The 26252-nt window shown below is 45.4% G+C and overlaps 1 protein-coding gene across 1 annotated transcript in view; it reads right to left on the bottom strand.

The window, feature by feature from the left end:
* LOC121877516 (cell adhesion molecule 4-like) overlaps positions 1 to 26252 on the bottom strand; it is a gene marked incomplete at its 5' end in the record, with an annotated part of 42286 nt that overhangs the window by 11349 nt on the left and 4685 nt on the right. The window contains 1 exon segment of the mRNA XM_042383285.1: positions 19708 to 19858. Coding sequence (XP_042239219.1) covers positions 19708 to 19858 — 151 coding nt within the window.

The following is a 26252-nucleotide window of genomic DNA, read 5'->3' as shown; positions in this document are numbered from 1 at the left end:
TAAAGGTGTGATGGTGTACAGTACAGAGGTGATAAGTGTGTGCAGTGGGTGTGATAGTGTGAACAGTACAGGTGTGATGTGTGTACAGTATAGGGGTGATGGTGTGTACAGTACAGGTGTGATGGTGTTCGTACAGGTGTGATAGTGTGTACAGTACAGGTGTGATGGTGTGTACAGTAAAGGTGTGCTGTTACAGTACAGGTGTGATGGTGTGAATAGTAAAGGAGTGATGGTGTGCAGTACAGGTGTGATGAAGTGTGTACGGTACAGGGGTGATGTGTGTACAGTACAGGTGTGATGGTGTGTACAGTACAGGTGTGATAGTGTGTACAGTACAGGTGTGATAGTGTGTACAATAAGGATGTGATAGTGTGTACAGGTACAGGTGTAATGTGTGTACAGGACAGGTGTGATAGTGTGTACCGGTACAGGTGTGATAGTGTGTACAGTACAGGGTGATGTATTGTACAGTACAGGTGTGATGGTGTGTGCAGTACAGGTGTGATAGTGTGTACAGTACAGAGGTGATAATTGTGTACAGTACAGGTGTGATAGTGTGAACAGAAAGGTGTGATAGTGTGTACGTACAGAGGTGATAAGTGTGTACAGTACAGGTGTGATAGTGTGAACAGTATAGGTGTGACAGTGTGTACGGTATAAATGATAAGTGTGTACAGTACAGGTGTGATAGTGTGTACAGTACAGGTGTGATAGTGTGTACAGTACAGAGGTGATAGTGTGTACAGTACAGAGGGTGATAGTGTGTACCAGTACAGGTGTGATAGTGTGTACAATAAAGGTGTGATAGTGTGTACAGTACAGGGTGATATGTGTACAGTACAGGTGTGATAGTGTGTACAGTACAGGTGTGATAGTGTGAACAGTACAGGTGTGATAGTGTGTACAGTACAGGTGTGATAAGTAGTGTGAATAGTAAAGGTGTGATAGTGTGTACAGTACAGGTGTGATGGTGTGTACGGTACAGAGGTGATAGTGTGTACAGGGTGTGATGGTGTGTACAATAAGGTGTGATAGTGGTACAGTACAGGTGTGATGGTGTGTACAGTACAGGTGTGATGGTGTGTACAGTAAGGTGTGATAGTGTGTACAGTAAAGGTGTGATAGTGTGTACAGTACAGAGTGATAAGTGTGTACAGTACAGGTGTGATAGTGTGAACAGTAAAGGTGTGATGGTGTGAGTACAAGGTGATAAGTGTGTACAGTACAGGTGTGATAGTGTGAACAGTACAGGTGTGATAGTGTGTACAGTATAGGTGATAGTGTGTACAGTACAGGTGTGATAGTGTGAACAGTAAGGTGTGATGGTGTACGGTACAGAGGTGATAATGTGTACAGTACAGGTGTGATAGTTGTGAACAGTACAGGTGTGATAGTGTGTACAGTATAGGTGATAGTGTGTACAGTACAGGTGTGATAGAGTGAACAAAGGTGATAGTGTACAGTACAGGTGTGATAGTGTGAACAGTAAAGTGTGATAGTGTGTGTGGCACAGAGGTGATATGTGTACAGTACAGGTGTGATAGGTGTGAACAGTACAGGTGTGATAGTGCAGTATAGAGGTGATAGTGTGCAGTACAGGTGTGATAGAGTGAACAGTAAAGGTGTGATAGTGTGAACAGTAAAGGTGTGATAGTGTGTACTGGCACAGAGGTGATATGTACAGTACAGGTGTGATAGTGTACAGTAAAGGTGTGATAGTGTACAGTACAGGTGTGATAGTGTGTACAGTACAGGTGTGATAGTGTGAACAGTAAAGGTGTGATAGTGTGTATAGCACAGAGGTGATAAGTGTGTTCAGTACAGGTGTGATAGTGTGAACAGTAAAGGTGTGATAGTGTGTACGGTACAGAGGTGATTGTGTGTACAGTACAGGTGTGATAGTGTGAACAGTAAAGGTGTGATAGTGTGTACGGTACAGAGGTGATAAGTGTGTACAGTACAGGTGTGATAGTGTGAACAGTACAGGTGTGATAGTGTGTACAGTATAGAGGTGATAGTGTGTACAGTACAGGTGTGATAGAGTGAACAGTAAAGGTGTGATAGTGTACACGGTACAGATTTGATAAGTGTGTACAGTACAGGTGTGATAGTGTGTACAGTACAGGTGTGATAGTGTGTACAGTACAGAGGTGACAGTGTGTACAGTGCAGGTGTGATAGTGTGAACAGTAAAGGTGTGATAGTGTGTATGGTACAGAGGTGATAAGTGTGTACAGTACAGGTGTGATAGTGTATACAGTACAGGTGTGATAGTGTGTACAGTAAAGGTGTGATAGTGTGTACAGTACAGGTGTGATAGTGTGAATAGTAAAGGAGTGATAGTGTGTACAGTACAGGTGTGATAGTGTGTACGGTACAGAGGTGATAGTGTGTACAGTACAGGTGTGATAGTGTGTACAGTACAGGTGTGATAGTGTGTACAGTACAGGTGTGATAGTGTGTACAATAAAGGTGTGATAGTGTGTACAGTACAGGTGTAATAGTGTGTACAGGACAGGTGTGATAGTGTGTACGGTACAGGTGTGATAGTGTGTACGGTACAGAGGTGATAATTGTGTACAGTACAGGTGTGATAGTGTGAACAGGTGTGATAGTGTGTACGGTACAGAGGTGATAGTGTGTACAGTACAGGTGTGATAGTGTGTACAGTACAGGTGTGATAGTGTGTACGGTACAGAGGTGATAGTGTGTACAGTACAGGTGTGATAGTGTGTACAGTACAGGTGTGATAGTGTGTACAGTACAGGTGTGATAGTGTGTACAGTACAGGTGTGATAGTGTGAACAGTACAGGTTGAGATAATTAAAATACGTCTTGTGTGTGTGTGTGTATTTCACTACCACTAATACTTTTCATGGCCTCCAACCTCCCCTTACAGCCATAACTTCTCCATTATTATTATCATTATTATTATTTTTATTGCAACGAAAGATATCACACAAGCAGAGATCCTATGGAATGATAGGACTCCTTCAGGGATTATGGTTGACGGTGCGGGAGTCGTCAGCCACCTCTCTCCATCCTGCGGTGATTGTGGGCCCCTGGTGATGAATGACGAAACTTTGGGAGAAAGAATAAAAACTAGCGTGTCTTTAGTCGTGTTTTGTGAGGCTTTTAGCACTAGTGGTGAGGTGGGGGTAGAGAGGGAGGGAGATTAAAGAGTGGAGATGGATGGAGGGAGAGTTGGGAGAGAAGGAAGGAGGGAGGGAGGAGTAAGGAGCTGGGGGAGAGAAGGAAGGGGGAGGGAGAGTTGGGATTTGGGGGAGAGAAGGAAGGAGGGAGGGAGGGAGAGTAAGGAGTTGGGGAGAGAAGGAAGGGGGAGGGAGAGTAAGGAATTGGGGAGAGAAGGAAGGAGGGAGGGAGAGTTGGGGTTTGGGGAGAGAAGGAATGATGGAGGGAGAGTAGGGAGTTGGGGAGAGAAGGAGGGAAAGTAGGGAGTTGAGGAGAGAGGGAGGGAGAGTGGGGAGTGGAGATGAAAGGAGACAGGAAAAGTAGGTAGTATAGAAGGAAGCGAGAGGGATGAGAGGGCGGTAATAGCGAGCGAGAGGGCTGTAATAGTGAGCGAGAGGTCTGTAACAGCGAGCGAGAGGGCTATAACAGCGAACGAGAGGGCTGTAATAGCGAGCGAGAGGGCTGAGAGGCGTGACTGAAACGATAATCAAGAAAGCTGACATAAAAATAGGGTAATAAACCTAGGATACTGTACACTACCTTAATAAGACTATCATAGAGTATAATATTACCTCGGGTTAACTGGTTAATTATACCCTAGCGTGGGAAGTATTATATACACACATAAAAGACCCTTGTCAGTTTACATTATGCAAAACAGCGACCTTTTTTTTTATAACGTATGGTAAAAGCTTTTGTTTACCTTACCGATATTTAACCGAGATGAAGTATAATATAAACGATAACAAAAAAAATGTTCTGGATTTTGTTTACTTTTTTGTTTATATTTTACGTGTTGGTGGTAATATCGTTATTTGAGTTATCGTAATGCAAACAATGTGTGTTATGTGGGAGAGTCTTAAGAGCCAATGTTTGCTTGTAGTTCAGTGTCTCAGGGATAACAGATGTTTATAACGATCACGTAAAAAAAACAGGTGGCTATAACGAACTCTTAGTGACGAAAGTTGCTTATAACGAACTCTTAGTGACGAAAATTGCTTATAACGAACTCGTAGAACAACAAGGTGGTTATAACGAACTCTTATTGACGAAAGTTGCTTATAACGAACTCTTAGTGACGAAAGTTGCTTATAACGAACTCGTAGAACAACAAGGTGGAACATAACGAACTCTTAGTTATAACGAACTCTTAGTGACGAAAGTTGTTTATAACGAACTCGTAGAACAACAAGTTGCTTATAACGAACTCTTAGTGACGAAAGTTGCTTATAACGAACTCGTAGAACAACAAGGTGGTTATAACGAACTCTTAGTGACGAAAGTTGTTTATAACGAACTCGTAGAACAACAAGGTGGTTATAACGAACTCTTAGTGACAAAAGTTGCTTATAACGAACTCAGAGACATCATAATACCAACACAACACAATTTTAACCTCTAGAAAGCTTCTCTAAGAAACTTGTCACATTAGCCTAAAAAAAACTCTGCAGGTTAGATGGTCAATTTAGCCATGATTACACCAGCCTAACGATGGATAATACCATGATCCAGAGGTATTTGACAGGCTCTACTCATACATCATATAGCTGAATCATCTATACCATATAATATAATCGATTATTTCAGCCTCGTGAACCCGAAGCAGTAGATTGATACATTATTCTAACCATAAATGCTTCGGGTTCATGAGTCTGAATCTCTCGGGGGTTCGTGGTTCAGGAGGACAAACAGACTGTAGGAGTTGAGTGTACTGTAAATGAGCTGGACAATATAGTGATTTGCTTCATTATATTTCCTGCAGTTTTAATAAATCTCTCACATGTATGAAATTTCAGGAAACATTTTTTTTCTCAAATTTATGTATTTTTGAGAACTTTACCGATTTCAAAATCCTACGCAAGAATTTGTGATGATAAAAGAATTAACCGCCCCCCCCCCCCACACTCTCTAATAGTTACCTAGCTGCTCAGTGTATAATGCATCGAACATAACTGACCTTATAAATTATGCAAAATGGTTCATCTATAAATTCTCAAGTTACACACAGCAGCGTTCATAAATCTGGCGAGAAGTGAGCGATCTCAGCGGAACACGTATTTAAGAACAGCTTATGGCGGTAATAGAATCCTCCTCTTGCTAAACTAACACAAGAACCTCACGATTTATTTACATTACCTGGGAATTATATTTTTAGTGGAGGTGACCCTGTTGATATATGGACCTGGGGTATACATTAAGTGTCTTTCTTTATATTACGAGTGTATGTACGTATGTATGTATGTATGTGTGTATGTATGTATGTATTTGTATGTATGAATGTATCTATGCATCTATGTATGCATCTGTGTATGCATCTGTGTATGTATGTATCTGTGTATGTATGTATCTGTGTATGTATGTATGTATGTATGTATGTCTGTATGTATGTATGTATCCTCCACCATAATTCATACGACAGTAAAATCTTACATCACTTTAATATCGGATGTGAAGATTTTTTCTTTGTTTTCTTTACCTGTTCTTTTAATTAAACTCATCGGCATTAATTAAAAGCCATTCATCAAACCGTAATAAAAGTTGTTGGCGTTTTTCTCACTAATTAAGGTTGGCATCAAAACTGCTTCCTGGTGCCTTGTCAAATTTACAATACATGTAGAGTCATTTTTTATGCATTTGTAAGTGAAAAAAATATCTACAAAACTGATTCAACAATACGGAGGTTGTACGCTATTGTATGTTGAGGTATTTTGTGTATAATTATTTGCTGAGGATAATAATTAGTTTCTTTTTTCGCTGATGACAAGACATTCAAACGGGAAGATAAAGATGGTGATCATTCGTCTGGCGTTCATCTCTTTAACTTTAGTGGTTTGTTGAGATTAATTATTTGAGGTGCCATTTATAATTTGTTTACATTACGTTCACCTGATTTAACACACACACACACACACACACACACACACACACACACACACACACACACACACACACACACACACACGTTGGTCAAAACATTTCGAGACCCCCCCAAAAAAATTATTAATTGATATTATCATAAATTTTGTCAATGTGGCAATAATCCCCCAAAACACGTGACAAATCTACACATACATTTTGCTTCCATAACGACAGAAAATTTATTAGGGATTTTAATTTTTTCATTTTTGGAACGTTTTGTGTTGTGTTGTGTGGGGGAGAATGATGGGGAGAATGATGGGGAGAAGGAAGGGTGAGAAGGAAGGTGGAGAAGGAAGGGTGGAGAAGGAAGGGGAGAAGGAAGGGGAGAAGGAAGGGGGAGAAGGGGGAGAAGGAAGGGGGGAGAAGGAAAGGAGAAGGAAGGGGGGAGAAGGAAGGGGAAGAAGGGGGAGAAGGAAGGGGGAGAAGGAAGGGGGAGAAGGAAGGGGAGAAGGAAGGAGGAGAGGGAAGGGGGAGAACGAAGGGGAGAACGAAGGGGAGAAGGAAAGGGGGAAGGAAGGGGAGAAGGAAAGAGGGAGAAGGAAGGGGAGAACGAAGGGGAGAAGGAAGGGGGAGAAGGAAGGGAAAAAAGGGAGGAGAGGGAAGGGGAGAAGGAAGGGGGGAGAAGGAGGGGAGAAGGAAGGGGGAGAAGGCAGGGGAGAAGAAAGGAGTAGGGAGGGTGGCGGAAGAAGAATGGTGAATGAGGGAAGGAGGAAGGAGGAGGAGGGTATCTCTTCAATTTTAATGGCACCAATTACCCAACAACAATTACGAACACTGAATACCAACACCATTACTAACACAATTACTAAACACTAATTACCAACACCACCAATAACACTAATTACCAACACCAATTACCAACATTAATTACCAACACTAATTACCAACACCAATTACCAACATCCAATTACCAACACTAATTACTTACCACTACTAACACTAATTACCAACACCAATTACCAACACTAATTACCAACACCAATTACCAACACTAATTACCAACACTAATTACCAACACCATTACCAACACTAATTACCAACAACTAATTACCAACACCAATTACCAACACCAATTACCAACACTAATTACTAACACTAATTACCAACACTAATTACCAACACTAATTACCAACACTAATTACCAACACTAATTACCAACACCAATTACCAACACTAATTACCAACACTAATTACCAACACTAATTACCAACACTAATTACCAACACTAATTACCAACACCAATTACCAACACCAATTACCAACACTAATTACCAACACTAATTACTAACACTAATTACCAACACCAATTACCAACACTAATTACCACCAATTACCAACACTAATTACTAACACCAATTACTAACACCAATAACACCAATTACCAACACTAATTACCAACACCAATTACCAACACCATTACCAACACACTAATTACCAACAACAATTACCAACACACAATTACCAAAAATTCAATAACAACAATTACCAACACCAATTATCAACATTTTTACCACATCCAATTTTTGTTCTCACTTAATGATTTACGTTAATTGTACTAATAAATGAAACAATATGTGATGTTAAAATATTGAACAAATGGTGAACTAACAACCGTAATGTTATGTTAAATTAATGAAGAAAAAAAACTTGAATTTACAACTGAAATTAGAACTTTACATAATTAAACGTAAAATGGTAATAATAATAATAATGATGAATTATATATAAGAATAAGACCAAAAATTATGTTTAGTTCCACCCAACTTAATTAATGTGTTAAACAACCTAACAACTCGAGTTAAACAGGAATAATTAATAAAACTTTTCTAAATTAGTTTTAAAGTGATATGTTTACCTTTCTACCCACTGAAGGTAATTACAGGTGAACTAACTAACTAACTAATAACAGGTACGAGGATAAATTAGGTTACATTTCCGCAGGTAATGTTATAAACTATAGATTAAATAAAACCCACAGGAACTGATGCAAGTGACAGCAGGGGGAGGAGGGGGAGGAGGGGGGGAGGGGGGGGGAGGGAGGAGAATGTTTAAGTGATGGGTGATGCGGAAGGAGGGAGACGGAGGGGACAGGGGAGAGAGGAAGGGAGATGGAGGTGGGGGAGAAGGAATAGGTGATGGGTGATGCGGGTAGGAGGGAAGGATTGAAGAGGAAGGAGAGGATGGAGGGAGAAGTAGAAGGGGAGGAAGAAAGAATGGGAAAAAGGAGAGGGGAGGTAGGAAGAGGGGGATAGGTTGTAGGTAAGGGGAAGTAGTGGAGGGAGGGAGGTAGGGATAAGGGTAGGAGAGTGTGATGGAGAAGGAGAAATGGATGGGGAAGGAAGGAAGGGAAGGAAGGAGTGAAAGAAAGAAGGAAGGGAGGGAAGAAGAGAAGGAAGAAGGAGGAGGAGAAGGAAGGAAAGACCAGCAACTACACAGCGATTACATTAATATTAAAGAGAATATACCAGCAAATGAGACACTATCTGTTTCTACTCTTAATGATCTGTTTGCCTTTGTGAAAACGTAAAACGAAAAAAAATATACATGTTTTTTTTTTTACAGCGTGTGCTATTTACAGAGTGGTTCATTAAACCCGGAGGACATGGTGGGAGATGATGTGGAGATGCTGTGGAGATGGCGGAGATGCTGGGAGATGGCGGAGATGCTGGGAGATGGCAGGAAGGGATGAAGAAATGGAGATAATCTAATTTGACGTGAGGAGTAGGAATGATGATGATGATGTGTGTGTGTGTTGTGAAAGTCCTGGAGAAGATGCACGCTTTTTCTTAATAAGGTGTGTGTGTGTGTTTTGAGGGTGAATAGATGGGCAGAGAGAGAGAGAGAGAGAGAGAGAGAGAGAGAAATTTATACACCTGAATCAACAATTACGTCATCACGCATAGGTTCAGAGTAACTGCTACCGACGTTAACTTCTCTCTCTCTCTCTCTCTGCACCTCAAGACGTTAATATACAGAAAACATCTTACAAATTGCAATATCCAAAACCTGCAGACTGTCATCAAGCACGTGCCAAGGTAAGGCAGCCTGATTATTTTAATTAAGAGGAATAAAGATTAAAAAAAATGTCTGTTTCCTGATAATATGTAATAATTGTAGTATGTTAATGAAATATTTAAAGTGTGTTTTTTAGGGATTATTATTATTATTATTATTATTATTATTATTATTATTATTATTGAAGTTATTATTATTATTATTATTATTATTATTATTGTTATGTGAAGTTATTGTTATTATTATATTGTTCCCATCTTCAATAATCTCTTCTGAACCCAACATTCATCTCATCTTCCCTCGGTTACAGGTACTTGTCTAACATTCACTTACGTACAACATTCACCTCAGACTAAACATTCAATCACAAGTTGACAATAAACACCATCGTCACACAGAAGAGAGACGTAATAAGACATACAGGTAAAAATATCAACAAATGGGAAAGAGAAAAAGTATTAGGAGAAAAAATATCAAAGTAATTTCCTTTATAAGTCTCTTCCTTCTCCCGTTTTCTATAAGGATAAAAGATAATAAAGTAAAGTACTGAATATGAAGTAAAAATGCAGATATGGTGAAAAAATGAGAGAAAGAGAGAGACGGATGAATAGAAGGAGAATATTTTCCTACTACATTATATAATAAAAGGTTCAGTCAAGCATTTATCATGAGCCCAGGCCAGGCCTCAGACACACCCGGGTAATGGAGATAAACTCGACACGTAGGAGGGGACCCGACCACCAACTCCACAGACCGACCAGCCCTTTACTATAACGTGCTGTGTGATATAAGGGGGGGGCCACAACATGGGGGGATGTACTATAACAGGCGGTGTGATATAGAGGTGGGGTAGGTGGCCAGCCCTTGTACTATAACAGGCGGTGTGATATAGAGGTGGGGGTAGGTGGCCAGCCCTTGTACTATAACAGGCGGTGTGATATAGAGGTGGGTGGTAGGTGGCCAGCCCTTGTACTATAACAGGCGGTGTGATATAGAGGTGGGTGGTAGGTGACCAGCCCTTGTACTATAACGTGTGATATAGAGGTGGGTGGTAGGTGACCAGCCCTTGTACTATAACAGGCGGTGTGATATAGAGGTGGGGGGTAGGTGGCCGCCCTTGTACTATAACAGGCGGTGTGATATAGAGGTGGGGGTGGAGTGGACCAGCCCTTGTACTATAACAGGCGGTGTGATATAGGGTGGGTGGTGGGTGACCAGCCCTTGTACTATAACAGGCGGTGTGATATAGAGGTGGGTGGTGGGTGACCAGCCCTTGTACTATAACAGGCGGTGTGATATAGAGGTGGGGGTAGGTGGCCAGCCCTTGTACTATAACAGGCGGTGTGATATAGAGGTGGGTGGGTAGGTGACCAGCCCTTGTACTATAACAGGCGGTGTGATATAAGAGGTGGGGGGTAGGTGACCAGCCCTTGTACTATAACAGGCGGTGTGATATAGAGGGTAGGTGACCCTTACTATAACAGGCAGTGTGATATATAGGGTGGGTGGGCAGGTGACCAGCCCTGTACTATAACAGGCGTGTGAATATAGAGGTGGGTGGGCAGGTGTGCCCTGTACTATAATGTGCGGTGTGATATAGAGGTGGGTGGGGAGTGACCAGCCCTTGTACTATAACAGGCGGTGTGATATAGAGGTGGGGGGTAGGTGACCAGCCCTTGTACTATAACAGGCGGTGTGATATAGAGTGGGTGGGGAGGTGACCAGCCCTTGTACTATAACAAGCGGTGTGATATAGAGGTGGGTGGTGAGTGACCAGCCCTGTACTATAACAGGCAGTGTGATATAGAGGTGGTGGGCAGGTGACCAGCCTGTACCTATAACAGGCGGTGTGATATAGAGGTGGGGGTAGGTGACCACTTTCTAACAGGCAGTGTGATATAGAGGTGGGGGGTAGGTGACCAGCCCTTGTACTATAGCAGTGTGATATAGAGGTGGGGGGTAGGTGGCCACCTGTACTATAACAGGCGGTGTGATATAGAGGTGGGTGGGTAGGTGACCAGCCCTTGTACTAAACAGGCGGTGTGATATGAGGTGGGGGGTAGGTGACCAGCCCTTGTGCCTATAACAGGCGGTGTGATATAGAGGTGGGGGTGGGTGACCAGCCCTGCTACTATAACAGGCAGTGTGATATAGAGGTGGGGGGTAGGTGACCAGCCCTTGTACTATAACAGGCGGTGTGATGTAGGGTGGGTGGGTAGGTGACCAGCCCTTGTGCCTATAACAGGCGGTGTGATATAGAGGTGGGGGTAGGTGACCAGCCCTTGTACTATAACAGGCGGTGTGATATAGAGGTGGGTGGGTAGGTGACCAGCCCTTGTACTATAACAGGCAGTGTGATATATAGAGGTGGGGCAGGTGACCAGCCCTTGTACTATAACAGGCGGTGTGATATAGAGGTGGGTGGGTAGGTGACCAGCCTTGTACTATAACAGGCGGTGTGATATAGAGGTGGGGGGGCAGGTGACCAGCCCTTGTACTATAACAGGCGGTGTGTGATATAGAGGTGGGGGTAGGTGTGGCCCTTGTACTATAACAGGCGGTGTGATATGGGGTGGGGGTAGGTGGCCAGCCCTTGTACCGTATAACAGGCAGTGTGATATAGAGGTGGGGAGGTAGGTGACCAGCCCTTGTACTATAACAGGCAGTGTGATATAGAGGTGGGGGTAGGTGACCAGCCCTTGTACTATAACAGGCGGTGTGATATAGAGGTGGGGGTAGGTGACCAGCCCGTATATAACAGGCAGTGTGATATAGAGGTGGGGGCAGGGCTAAACAGGTGTGATATAGAGGTGGGGGTAGGTGACCAGCCTTATAACAGGTGTGTGATATAGAGTTGGGGGTAGGTGACCAGCCCTTGTACTATAACAGGCGGTGTGATATAGAGGTTAGGGGTGACAGCCCTTGTACTATAACAGGCAGTGTGATATAGGGTGGGTGGCAGTGAAGCGCCTTGTACTATAACAGGCGGTGTGATATAGAAGTGGGTGGGCAGGTGACCAGCACTAAGTGTGATATAGAGGTGGGGGCAGGTGACCAGCCCGTACTATAACAGGCGGTGTGATATGGGGTGGGGGTAGGTGACCAGCCCTTTTACTATAACAGGCAGTGTGATATAGAGGTGGGGGGTGGTGAGCCTATGTACTATAACAAGTGATGTGATATAGAGGTGGGGGTAGGTGACCAGCCACCTGTGGTATGAGGTGGTGGGCAGGTGACCAGCCGTACACAGGCGGATTAGAGGTGGGTGGGCAGGTGACCAGCCCTTGTAACAGGCGGTGTGATAGAGGTGGGTGGGCAGGTGACCAGCCCTTGCAACAGGCGGTGTGATATAGAGGTGGGTGGGTCAGGTGGCCACTTTACAGGCGGTGTGATATAGAGGTGGGGGAGGTGACCACCCCAAACAGGCGTGTGATATAAATTAGGTAGGTGACCAGCCCTTAACACAAACAGGGTGGGCAGGTGACCAGCCCTGTACACCAGGCAGTGTGATATAGAGGTGGGGGTGGGTGACCAGCCATTTATAACAGGCAGTGTGATATAGAGGTGGGTGGGCAGGTGACCAGCCTTGTGCTATAACAGGCGGTGTGATATAGAGGTGGGTGGGCAGGTGACCCTTCCGTTGTACTATAACAGGCGTGTGATATAGAGTGGGGTGAGCGGGTACCAGCCAGCTACTATAACAGGCAGTGTGATATAGAGGTGGGTGGGTAGGTGACCAGCCCTGTACTATAACAGGCAGTGTGAGGGGGTGGGAGGGAGTGACCAGCCTTGACAGGCAGTGTGATATAGAGGTGGGTGGGCAGGTGACCAGCCGTTGTACTATAACAGGCAGTGTGATATGAGGTAGGTGGGCAGGTGACCAGCCCTTGTACTATAACAGGCAGGTGTGATATAGAGGTGGGTGGGCAGGTGGCCAGCCTTGTACTATAACAGGCGGTGTGATGAGGGTGGGGGCAGGTGACCAGCCCTTGTACTATCAAGGCAGGTGTGATATGAGGTGGGTGGTGGTGACCAGCCCTTGTATAACAGGCGGTGTGATATAGGGGTGACCACATACAGATTGGGGTGGGGAGGGTGGCCAGCCCTTGAACTATAACAGGCGGTGTGATATAGAGGTGGGTGGGCAGGTGACCAGCCTTGTACTATAACAGGCGGTGTGGGGTGGTGGAGCGTGCCCCACTGTCAGTGGTGAAGGGGGTGACCAGCCCTTGTACTATAACAGGCGGTGTGAACTGAGGTGGGGGTGGTGACCAGCCCAGGCATGAGAGTAGGTGACCAGCCGTTGTACTATAACAGGCAGTGTGATATAGAGGTGGGTGGGCAGGTGAGCCAGCCATTGTACTAACAGGCGGTGTGAAGAGGTGGGTGGGCAGGTGACCAGCTTGTACTATAACGATGCGGTGTGATATAGAGGTGGGGGGCAGGTGACCAGCCCTTGTACTATAACAGGCGGTGTGATATAGAGGTGGGTGGGCAGGTGACCAGCCCTTGTACTATAACAGGCGGTGTGATATAGAGGTGGGAGGCCAGGCACTGACCACACGAGGTGTGAATAGAGTGGGTGGTAGGTGGCCAGCCCTTGTACTATAACAGGCGGTGTGATGCTCTGCTGAGAGTTAGGAGGGTAGGTGAGCCAGCCTTGTACTATAACAGGCGGTGCGGTATAGAGGTGGGAGGGTGGTGACAGCACTTGTACTATAACAGGCGGTGTGATATAGAGGTGGGTGGTAGGTGGCCAGCCCTTGTACTACCAGGCGGTGTGATATACTAGAGGTGGGGGAGGGTAGGTGGCCAGCCCTTGTACTATAACAGGCAGTGTGTGATATAGAGGTGGGAGAGGGTGGTAACCCTTGTACTATAACATGCGGTGTGATATAGAGGTGGGTGGTAGGTGACCAGCCCTTGTACTATAACAGGCGGTGTGATATACGAGGTGGGAGGCAGGTGACCAGCCCCTGCTATAACAGGCGGTGTGATATAGAGGAGGTGGGCAGGTGGCAGGCGTGTACTATAACAGGCAGTGATGAGGTGGGGGCAGGTGACCAGCCCTTGACTATAACAGGCGGTGTGTGATATAGGGTGGGAGGTGACCAGCCTTGCCTATAACAGGCGGTGTGATATAGAGGTTGGGGTGGTGCCAGCCCTTGTACTATAACGTGCAGTGTGATATAGAGGTGGGTGGGCAGGTGGCCAGCCCTTGTACCTCAATGTGCGTGAGAGAAAGGGGGGGAGGGGCAGGTGACCAGCCTTGTACTAACAGGCGGTGTGCAGGTGGGGGGGTAGGTGACCGCCGTTGTACTATAATGTGCAGTGAGAGAGAGAGGTGGGGGGACAGGTGACCAGCCCTTGTACTATAACGTGCGGTGTGATATAGAGGTGGGTGGGGGGGTTCCCCAGCTACTACTATGTGCAGTGAGAGAAAGGGAGGGGCAGGTGACCAGCCTCAGCACAGGCGGTGTGGAGAGGTGGGGTGGGCAGGTGGCCAGCCCTGTACTATATGCAGGAGAGGGGGGGGGGGCAGGTGACCAGCCCTTGTACTATAACGTGCGGTGTGATATAGAGGTGGGGGTAGGTGACCAGCCTGTACTATAATGTGCAGTGGTGAGAGAGATAGAGAGGGGGACAGGTGACCAGCCCTGCTATAATGAGCAGTGAGATGACCAGCCTTGTACTATAACGTGCGGTGTGATATAGAGCTGGGAGGTAGGTGGCCAGCCCTGTACTATAATGAGAGAGGGGGGGGTAGGTGGCCAGCCTTGCTATAATGAGCAGTGAGAGAGAGAGGGGGGGTGACCAGCCCTTGTACTATAACGTGCGGTGTGATATAGAGCTGGGAGGTAGGTGACCCTTGTACTATAACAGGCAGTGTGATATTGAAGTGGGTGGGCAGGTGACCAGCCCTTGTACATAACGTGCAGTGAGATAAAAGAGAGAGGGGGGCAGGTGAGCCCTTGTACTCTAATGTGCAGTGAGAGAGGGGGGCAGGTGACCATCCTTGTACTATAATGTGCTGTGAGAGGGGGGGGCAGGTGACCATCCCCTGTACTAATATGTGCAGTGAGAGAGGGGGGCAGGTGACCATCCCTTGTACTATAATGTGCAGTGAGAGAGGGAGGGAGCAGTGACCATCCTTGTACTATAATGTGCTGTAGAGAGAGAGAGAGAGGGAGGGCAGGTGACCATCCCTTGTACTATAATGCTGTGAGGAGAGGGGGGGCAGGTGACCATCCTTGTACTATAATAATGCAGTGAGAGAGAGACAGGTGACCAACCCTTGTACTATAATGTGCTGTGAGGAGAGAGGGGAGGGGGCAGGTGACCATCCGCACTACTATAATGTGCTGTGAGAGAGAGAGAGGGAGGGGCAGGTGACCATCCCTTGTACTATGTGCTGCAGTGAGAGAGAGAGGGGGGGCAGGTGACCATCCTTGTACTATAATGTGCTGTGAGAGAGAGAGAGAGAGGGGGGCAGGTGACCATCCTTGTACTATAATGTGCGAGAAGAGAGAGAGAGAGAGAGAGGGGGCAGGTGACCCTCTATAATGTCAAAGAGAGGAGGGGGCAGGGACCATCCTGTACATAATGTGTGTGGGGAGACAGGTGACCATCCTTGTACTATAATGTGCTGTGAGAGAGGGAGGCAGGTGACCATCCCTTCTATAATGTGCAGTGAGGAGAGAGAGAGGCAGGTGACATCCTTGTACTATAATGTGCTGTGAGGAGAGAGGGGGCAGGTGATATGTCTCAATGCTGTGAGAGAGGGGGCAGGTGACCATCCCTTGTACTAATGTGCTGTGAGAGAGAGAGGGGGGGCAGGTGACCATCCTTGTACTATAATGTGCTGTGAGAGAGAGAGGGGGGCAGGTGACATCTCATGCTATAATGTGCTGTGAGAGAGAGGGGGCAGGTGACCAACCTTGTACTATAATGTGCAGAGAGAGAGGGGGGGCAGGTGACCATCCTTGTACTATAATGTGCTGTGAGAGAGAGAGGGGGCAGGTGAACCTTGTACTATAATGTGCTGTGAGAGAGAGGTGGCATCCTTGTACTATAATGTGCTGTGAGAGAGAGAGAGAGAGGGGGGCAGGTGACCATCCCTTGTACTATGTGCTGAAGGAGAGAGAGAGAGAGGGGGGGCAGGTGACCATCCCTTGTACTATAATGTGCAGTGAGAGAGAGAGAGAGGGGGGGCAGGTGACCATCCTTATAATGTGCTGTGAGAGAGAGAGGGCAGGTGACCATCCCTTGTACTATAATGTGCGTGAGAGAGAGAGAGAGGGGGCAGGTGACCATCCCTTGTACTATAATGTGCTGTGAGAGAGAGAGAGAGAGAGGGGGCAGGTGACCATCCTTGTACTATAATGTGCAGTGAGAGAGAGAGAGAGAGGGGGGAGGTGACCATCCTTGTACTATAATGTGCTGTGAGAGAGAGAGGGGGAGGGGCAGGTGACCATCCTTGTACTATAATGTGCTGTGAGAGAGAGAGAGAGGGGGGCAGGTGACCATCCCTTGTACTATAATGTGCTGTGAGAGAGAGAGAGAGGGGAGCAGGCGCCAATCCTGTGTGTAAGTGAGAGAGAGATGGGGGGAGGTGACCATCCCTTGTACTATAATGCTGTGAGGGGGCAGGTGACCATCCTTATAATGTGCGGTGAGAGAGAGACAGGTGACCATCCTTGTACTATAATGTGCTGTGAGAGAGAGAGGGCGGGCAGGTGACCATCCTTGTACTATAATGTGCGGTGAGAGAGAGAGAGGGGGGGTGACCATCCACTATAATGCTGTGAGAGAGAGAGAGGGGGCAGGTGACCATCCCTTGTACTATTGTGCGGTGAGAGAGAGAGAGGGGGGCAGGTGACCATCCCTTGTACTATAATGTGTGAGAGAGGGAGGCGGGTGACCATCCCTTGTACTATAATGTGCAGTGAGAGAGAGGGGGCAGGTGACAACCCTTGTACTATAATGTGCTGTGAGAGAGAGAGAGGGGGGGCAGGTGACCATCCCTTGTACTATAATGTGCGAGAGAGAGAGAGAGAGGGGGGCAGGTGACCAACCCTTGTACTATAATGTGCAGTGAGAGAGAGAGAGGGGGGCAGGTGACCATCCCTTGTACTATAAATGCTGTGAGAGAGAGAGAGAGAGGGGGGCAGGTGACCATCCCTTGTACTATATGTGCTGTGAGAGAGAGAGAGGGGGGGCAGGTGACCATCCCTTGTACTATAATGTGTATGAGAGAGAGAGAGAGGGGGCGGGTGACCATCCCTTGTACTATAATGTGCAGGTGAGAGAGAGATGGGGGGAGGTGACCATCCTTGTACTATAATGTGCTGTGAGAGAGAGAGAGAGGGGGGCAGGTGACCATCCCTTGTACTATAATGTGCAGTGAGAGAGAGAGAGGGGGGCAGGTGACCATCCCTTGTACTATAATGTGCTGTGAGAGGAGCAGGGCAGGTGACCATCCCTTGACTGTGTGCAGTGAGAGAGAGAGAGAGATGGGGGGGGAGGTGACCATCCCTTGTACTATAATGTGTGAGAGAGAGAGGGGGGGGCAGGTGACCATCCCTTGTACTATAATGTGCAGTGAGAGAGAGAGAGAGGGGGGCAGGTGACCATCCTTGGCCTATAATGTAAGAGAGGTGACCACTTTGTACTATAATGTGCTGTGAGAGAGAGAGGGCAGGTGATCATCCCTTGTACTATAATGTGCTGTGAGAGAGAGGCAGGGGCCCAGCCCTTGCTATAATGTGCGTGAGAGAGAGAGAGGTGACATCCTTGTACATGTGTGCGGTGAGAGAGAGAGAGGGGGGAGGTGACCATCCCATGTACTGTGAGAGAGAGAGAGAGGGGGCAGGTGACCATCCTTGCTATAATGTGCAGTGAGAGAGAGAGAGAGGGGGCAGGTGACCATCCCTTGTACTATATGTTCGGAGAGATAGAGTGACTACTATAATGTGCAGTGAGAGAGAGAGGGGGCAGGTGACCATCCTTGTACTATATGTGCTGTGAGAGAGAGTGCAGGTGACCATCCTTGTACTATAATGTTCAGTGAGAGATAGAGAGGGGGGTGACCATCCTTGTACTATAATGTGCAGTGAGAGAGGGGGGGCAGGTGACCATCCTTGTACATAATGTGCGGTGAGAGAGAGGGGGGGGCGGGGCAGGTGACCATCCTTGTACTATAATGTGCAGTGAGAGAGAGAGGGGGGGCAGGTGACCATCCCTTGTACTATAATGTGCGGTGAGGGAGGGGGGGCAGGTGACCATTCCTTGTACTATAATGTGCGGTGAGAGAGAGAGAGAGAGGGGGCAGGTGACCATCCCTTGTACTATAATGTGCGGTGAGAGAGGGGGGGGCGTAGCAGCCAGCCCTTGTACTATAATGTGCGGTGAGAGAGAGGGGGGGGCAGGTGACCATCCCTTGTACTCTAATGTGCAGTGAGAGAGGGGGCAGGTGACCAGCCTGTGACCATCCGACTATAATGTTCGGTGAGAGAGGGGCAGGTGACCAGCCCTTGTACTATAATGTGCGGTGAGAGAGGAGGGCAGGTGACCATCCTTGTACTATAATGTGCGGTGAGAGAGAGGGGGCAGGTGACAGCCCTTGTACTATAATGTCGTGAGAAAGAGAAGGAGGGGGCCATTCCTTGTACTATAATGAGCGGTGAGAGAGAGAGGGAGGGGGCAGGTGACCAGCCCTTGTACTATAAGTGCGGTGGGAGAGAGAGAGAGAGAAAGAAGTGATTTATCCTGTACCCTTTCCTCCTCCTTCCCCCTCTCTCTCTCCTCTCTCTCTCTCTCATATTTATCTCTCGTGTCCGTTTCCTTCTTACGGTTGAGGTCAATGTCGTGTTTCCTTGTTCCGCCCCCTGACTGTAGCTTAGAGAGTACAGGGTGTCATGGTTTCATACAGGTGTCATTCAGGTGTCATACAGGTGTCATAATTGTCATATAAGTGTTATATACTGTATCACACACACACACACACACACACACACACACACACACACACACACACACACACACACACACACACACACCAAGAGAGAAAACAATGATAAACAACAACAAAACTAAAAACACCTGAACCACCTCACACCTGGACCACCTTACACCTGGACCACACGTAACACCTGGACCACCTTACACCTGGACCACGTAACACCTGGACCACCTTCCACCTGGACCACGTAACACACGGACCACCTTCACACCTGGACCACATACTGCTAGACCACCTTACACCTGGACCACCTAACACCTGGACCACCTTACACCTGGATACCTTACACCTGGACCACCTTCCACCTGGACCACGTAACACCTGAACCACCTTACACCTGGACCACCTTCCACCTGGACCACGTAAAGCTGAACCACCTTACACCTGGACACCTTACACCTGGACCACCTTACACCTGGACCACGTAAACCTGAACCACCTTACACCTGGACCACCTTACACCTGGACCACCTTACACTTGGACCACGTAACACCTGGACCACCTTACACCTGGACCACCTTACACCCGAACCACCTTACACCTGGACCAAAACAACTCACCTCAGTACGTAAGGGCTCCACCTCCTGCCCCTGTTGGTACCACGTGACTTGGGGCGGCGGGTTACTTCCTATGACAGTGCAATCCAGGTTGGCGCGACGACCCGCAACCAAGGGCTTCTCCTCGGGCTCTATGGTGACATTAGAGGACCACCTGCGGGAGGAGGAACAGTACTTGAAGGAGGAACTACACCTGAAGATATTACACGACATCTGCAGGAGGTTGAACAGCACTTGGAGGAGGAACAACACCTGCAGGAGGAACTACACCTGAAGGAGATACTACACTACACCTGCAGGAGAAGGAACTACACTACACCTGCGGGAGGAACTACACTCTCCTGCGGGAGGATGAACTACACTCCACCTGCGGAAGGAAGAACTACACTACACCTGCGGAAGGAGGAACGACACTACACCTGCGGGAGGAGGAACTACACTACACCTGCGGGAGGAGGAACCACACTACACCTGCGAGAGGAACTACCCCTGTACACTACACCTGCGGGAGGAGGAACTACACTACACCTGCGGAAAAAAGAGCTACAACCTGAAAGAGGAACTACACTACACCTGTGGGGGGAGGAAATACACCTGAAGGAGGATAATTAGTTGTGTTAATGACCCCTGCGACTACCCTATTCATCACTATCTTCTCACCTGCTGTTAGTTTCCAAGACTAATACAGTATGTTATGTTTTACCCATCCTCCTCCACTAGATTACATACATACACACACTATTCTTAACTACATACATACACACACACACTATTCTTCACTACATACATACACACTATTCTTCACTACATACACACACACACTATTCTTAGTATACATACACACTATTCTTCACTACATACACACTATTCTTAAGTATATACATACACACACTATTCTTCACCACATACATACACACACTATTCTTAACTACATACATACACACACACCACTATTCTCATACATAACACTCTTCACTACATACATACACACACACACTATTCTTCACTACATACATACACACTATTCTTTACTACATACACACACACTATTCTAAGTATATACATACACACACACACATTAAGTATATACATACACACACTATTCTTCACTACATACATACACACACTATTCTTAACTACATACACACACTATTCTTCACTACATACATAACACACACTATTCTTCTACATACACACACACTATTCTTAGCTACATACATACACACACTATTCTTCACCTACATACACACTATTTTAACTACATACACACACACACTATTCTTCACTACATACACACACACACACACACTATTCTTCACCACATACACACACACTATTCTTCTACATACATACACACACTATTCTTAACTACATACATACACACACTATTCTTAACTACATACACACACACACTATTCTTAACTACATACACACACACTATTCTTACTACATACACACACACACACTATTCTTCACCACACACACACACACTATTCTTAACTACATACACACTATTCATCACTACATACATACACACACTATTCTTCACTACATAAATACACACACTATTCTTCACTACATACACACACACACTATTCTTCACACACATACACACTATTTCCACTACATACATACACACACTATTCTTCACTACACACACACACACTATTCTTCACTACATACACACACACACACTATTCTTCACTACATACATACACACTATTCTTCACTACATACACACACACTATTCTTCACTACTTACATACACTATTCTTCACTACATACATACACACTATTCTTCACCACATACACACACACACTATTCTTCACTACATCATACACACACTATTCTTCACTACATACACACACTATTCTTCACTACATACACACACACACTATTCTTCACTACATACATACACACACTATTCTTCACTACATACACACACACACACTATTCTTCACTACATACACACACACACACACTATTCTTCACTACATACACACACTATTCTTAACTACATACACACACTATTCTTCACTACATACATACACACACTATTCTTCACTACATACATACACACTATTCTTCACTACATACACACACACACACTATTCTTCACTATACATACACACACTATTCTTCACTACATACATACACACACTATTCTTCACTACATACATACACACACACTATTCTTCACTACATACACACACACACACTATTCTTCACTACATACATACACACACACTATTCTTCTACATACACACACACTATTCTTCACTACTTACATACACACTATTCTTCACTACATACATACACACTATTCTTCACCACATACACACACACTATTCTTCACTACATACATACACACACACTATTCTTCACTACATACATACACTATTCTTCACTACATACACACACACACTATTCTTCACTACATACATACACACACTATTCTTCTACATACATACACACACTATTCTTCACTACATACATACACACATATTCTTCACTACATACATACACACACTATTCTTCACTACATACACACACACTATTCTTCACTACATACATACACACTATTCTTCACTACATACACACACACACACACTATTCTTCACTACATACATACACACACTATTCTTCACTACATAGACAAAAGGTGTTTAACATACATACAAGCACTAAAGGTAAAGTAGGTATTAATAAACATCTACAGTCAAACCTTTATTTAACGGGCTGTATGGCAATGAAAGTGCGTTATATCGAGGTACATTAATTATGAAACCCCCATTTAATGAACTATATCGAGATGAAAGTCCGTTTTATCAAGGGTCCGTTAGATGTGAAACCTCCATTTAATGTACTATATCGATATGAAAGTCCGTTATATCGAGGGTCCGTTGTGAAACCCCTATTCTAACGGATTATATATCTAAACAAAGTCCGTTATATGGAGGTTTCACTGTACAGTATATGGAAAAAAATTAATTAGCTTACAGTTCACATCCCGTTGATAGTTGGCAACCAGAGGGGGAGTGACGTCATTATTGGTGGCACGACAGGTGAAGGGGGAGGTGAGGTCCTTCCTTGAGGCGGGCACCTCCAAGTTATTGTAGGAGGTTCCTCCCTCCCCCGCCGAGCTGTTCCTGTCTACCTCGTGTCCGTCCTGTAGCCACACCACCCTGGCCAACGGCGTGCCTGAAAGAGGAGGAGGAGGAAATATCCCTTGAATAAACACACTGAAAATATCCTGTAGAAGGTGCAAGAAATGTCCCTTGAATAACACACACTGACAATACCAATAGTCTTGTTTACACCAGGACGCCAAAAAATAAATATGGCCTGTAGTACTCTGTTTCAGGGGCACCAAGACATCTTTCCTGACGGGGGAGGACCTACGAGAGAGATGAATCAATAAGGTGACGGCGCCAAACAGTTGCTAAAGTTATGACCCTGAGATATATATATATGTAATATTCAGAAATTTCAGAGTAATTTCAAATGCCCCGCCATGAGTGATACTGAGCGTTCAAGGGTCATCTGAGGGAGCGCTGCCTGCTCGTAGCGAGAGACTGCGGAACTAGGCCTATATGATTTGAATGTGATTTACCGAATTAATAATGCGATTCATGAAGTTAAGGGACTATTATTGAATTTGAAATTATTATAGATCGTTTAGCAGTCTGAATAATGTTACGGGTGTCCCAAGGTTATTAGTTAGGCGGTAAATATATCGTAGGCCCAAGCTAGCGCCTTGGGGAGACACGACGCTGGCTAGCCCAGTCGGAAACAGTCACACAGACAAGACGTTCGCGCGTCCATCAGAAATAGTCACGTGGCCTAGTCACCTGTGCGCTATTGCAGTATAACAAGTAAGTCTCATTCGATCTCAGACAGGGTTAGATAGGGCAGTGGTAAAGTTAACTAGAGCTAACAGTGAGTTCATTTCAGGGTTCCGTCAGAACCCACTTGACCGGAGTTGATTGGAGTTGACCGGAGTTGACTGCGAGATTGACTGCCGTTTGAGACTGCCGTTGATGATTGAGGTGGCGATTGTCGCCATTGGACCGATCAGAGTGGGCCTGTCACTGTTTAAGGGGTACCAAGGATCTCTTGAAATCTAGCCGTCTGGGTGCTCAGCTGACGTCGGCTCACAACACCACATGTCCAGAGCCGCTTAGTGAAAACCCTCTTGCTAACAGGAAGCTACATCTCTCAACTGCACAGGGTCTGATTGGCTCACTCTTTCCTGCCCATGGACGCACTGGGGTACACTGGGGCTATCTGAGTATATTAATGGTACACACTGAGACCGTGAGTCTAGGATTCTAGGAGATACCTAGAAGACATTTTATCTTCCTTATTACGGGTGTAGTTAACACCATTCCTCAGACTGATATTATCTTGACGTGTGTAGTTTAATATTTCTTAATAATTTTTGATAGTAGTGTTTTTTGAATGTTTGTGCCATTAAGTGGAACCAGAGTGATACTGTGATTTGATTCTTTTAATGCCTCTAATTGTTCTTCATAATTCTGATCTCAGGTATAACCTTGTTCCCCAGAGTAGTGGTTAGGTTAGGTTAGAGTGTACATCTGTTGGGGTGCTATAATTTTGTTGAAAGCCCTTAAGGCCTATTCATTGTAGAGTAGTTAATTTCTTATTTTAATACCATTTCCTAAGTGACTGATATTATTTTGTGAAAGCCCTTAAGAGGCCTGTTTCATGTGTGCAAGCAACATTTATTAATACTTCAAATTTATTGTTGCCTGTGTTTCTAATAATTTCTATGTCATTTATAACTTTTATTCCCCAGAGTAGTGTTTTAAGTTTAAGTTAAGAGGTGCGCATATTGGTGTACCATTATTTGATTGTGTTTGTAGTGTTGGAGAGAATTTAAGTGTCTAAATTTTACAGTGTGTCTCATTCATCCCAGTCTGAGCTATCCTTCCACAGGTACGGACAGTTCATTTTGTGTAGTAGATTTAAGTGTTCTTGTGCTGGTTCAGGATTTTTCTCAAAGGGCGCTTCACTGCCTTTACCATCTATTAAATTTTAATAAACCCCCAAGTCAAAGTGAGAAATTAAAGTCCAGCAAATTCCGACCGGTTACATATATATATATATATATATATATATTTATTAATATTCTACCAACACTATCAACACACACACACTACTCTAGTCAGTGGCGTCTGCAAAGAAGAAGAAGAAGAAGAAGAAGAAGAAATGCTAAAAAGAAAAAGACGAAAAAGGAAAATCAAACAGAGGATTAACCAACAAACTGTGACAGATATCAACCCACATCAGGACACGGCAGACGGGCAGGTGAGAAGAGATCTGGAGTAGAATCAATTACTACTACCCTCCCTCCCCCCTCCCTCAGCACTACTCCTGCTACCTGGAGGACAAGGAGCGTGGGTACGTGTGGGATTATTAAGGTACCTTAATGAAGTTGGCTAATCAGTGTGTTGGAAGTAAGGAAGCTGTAGGAGCTGATGCAGCTCAAGCCATACAATTTACTGAGTAAAAGACGTCGTTAGTGGAGGTAGAGGAGGAGGTAGGAAGGGGTGGCAGCAGTAACAAATAAATTACGCCTGAAGCATTATACAGTGTGTGTGTGTGTGTGTGTGTGTGTGTGTGTGTGTGTGTTTTGTGTGTGTGTGTGTGTCTGAGGAACATATATGTGTGTGTGTAGCCGTAAATATCTACCGTGTGTAGCGTCTGGGTGTGGCTGCCTCAGTTTTACACGAGGCCAACTACTGTACCTAAAAAGTTTTACGACGTAACGTGCATGTGGGTGTTACTCGCCTCGCAATATTAAGCTGTACCCCACACACACACACACACACACACACACACACACACACACACACACACACACTGTATTCTTTCATATATGCCACTAACAAAGGAGAGAGAGAGAGGAGAAATATGCTAAGATAACAGGCAATAAATCAACTCTCTCTCTCTCTCTCCCCCCCTCTCTCTCACCACCCCACTGAGGTAATAGATAGAGTTACACCTTTAATCTATTACCTTCACTACAAAAACACAATAGATTTTTCTCCCCTAAAAATAACCCTTAACATGTTAGCCTTGTCTGTTGTTTGTTGTTGTTTTCTTTATTTTTTCCTTCTCCTTTCCTCCCAAAATAATAAATAAACTCCTTTCTTTCATAACAGAGAAACAACAAACAAATACTCTCTCTCTCTAACAAACAAATACCATCACTCCCTCCTTAACAAACAAACAAACAAACAAACATTCCTCTCTGACAAACAAATACCATCTCTCCCTGACAAACACACAAACAAATAAAAACACCTTTCCTGACAAACCCACCATTTGAGACAGCCACATCAGGCGTAGAGAGTACACACCGCCACCATCTTGTTTATATACCATAAGATATTCAGCGATAATGCCTCCTCCTCCCCTCAATGCCCCTTCCTCCTCCTCCTCCTCCCCCTCCCTGCCCCTCCTCCTTCTCCTCCTGTCTCCCCTCACCCCTACCCCTCCCTCTCCTCCTGCCTCCTCCTCC

Source organism: Homarus americanus, unplaced genomic scaffold (assembly GCF_018991925.1).
Source record: "Homarus americanus isolate GMGI-L3 unplaced genomic scaffold, GMGI_Hamer_2.0 scaffold56070, whole genome shotgun sequence".
Taxonomy (NCBI): domain Eukaryota; kingdom Metazoa; phylum Arthropoda; class Malacostraca; order Decapoda; family Nephropidae; genus Homarus; species Homarus americanus.
Note: the sequence above shows the minus strand (reverse complement) of the source record. Positions and strands in the feature narration are given on the sequence as shown.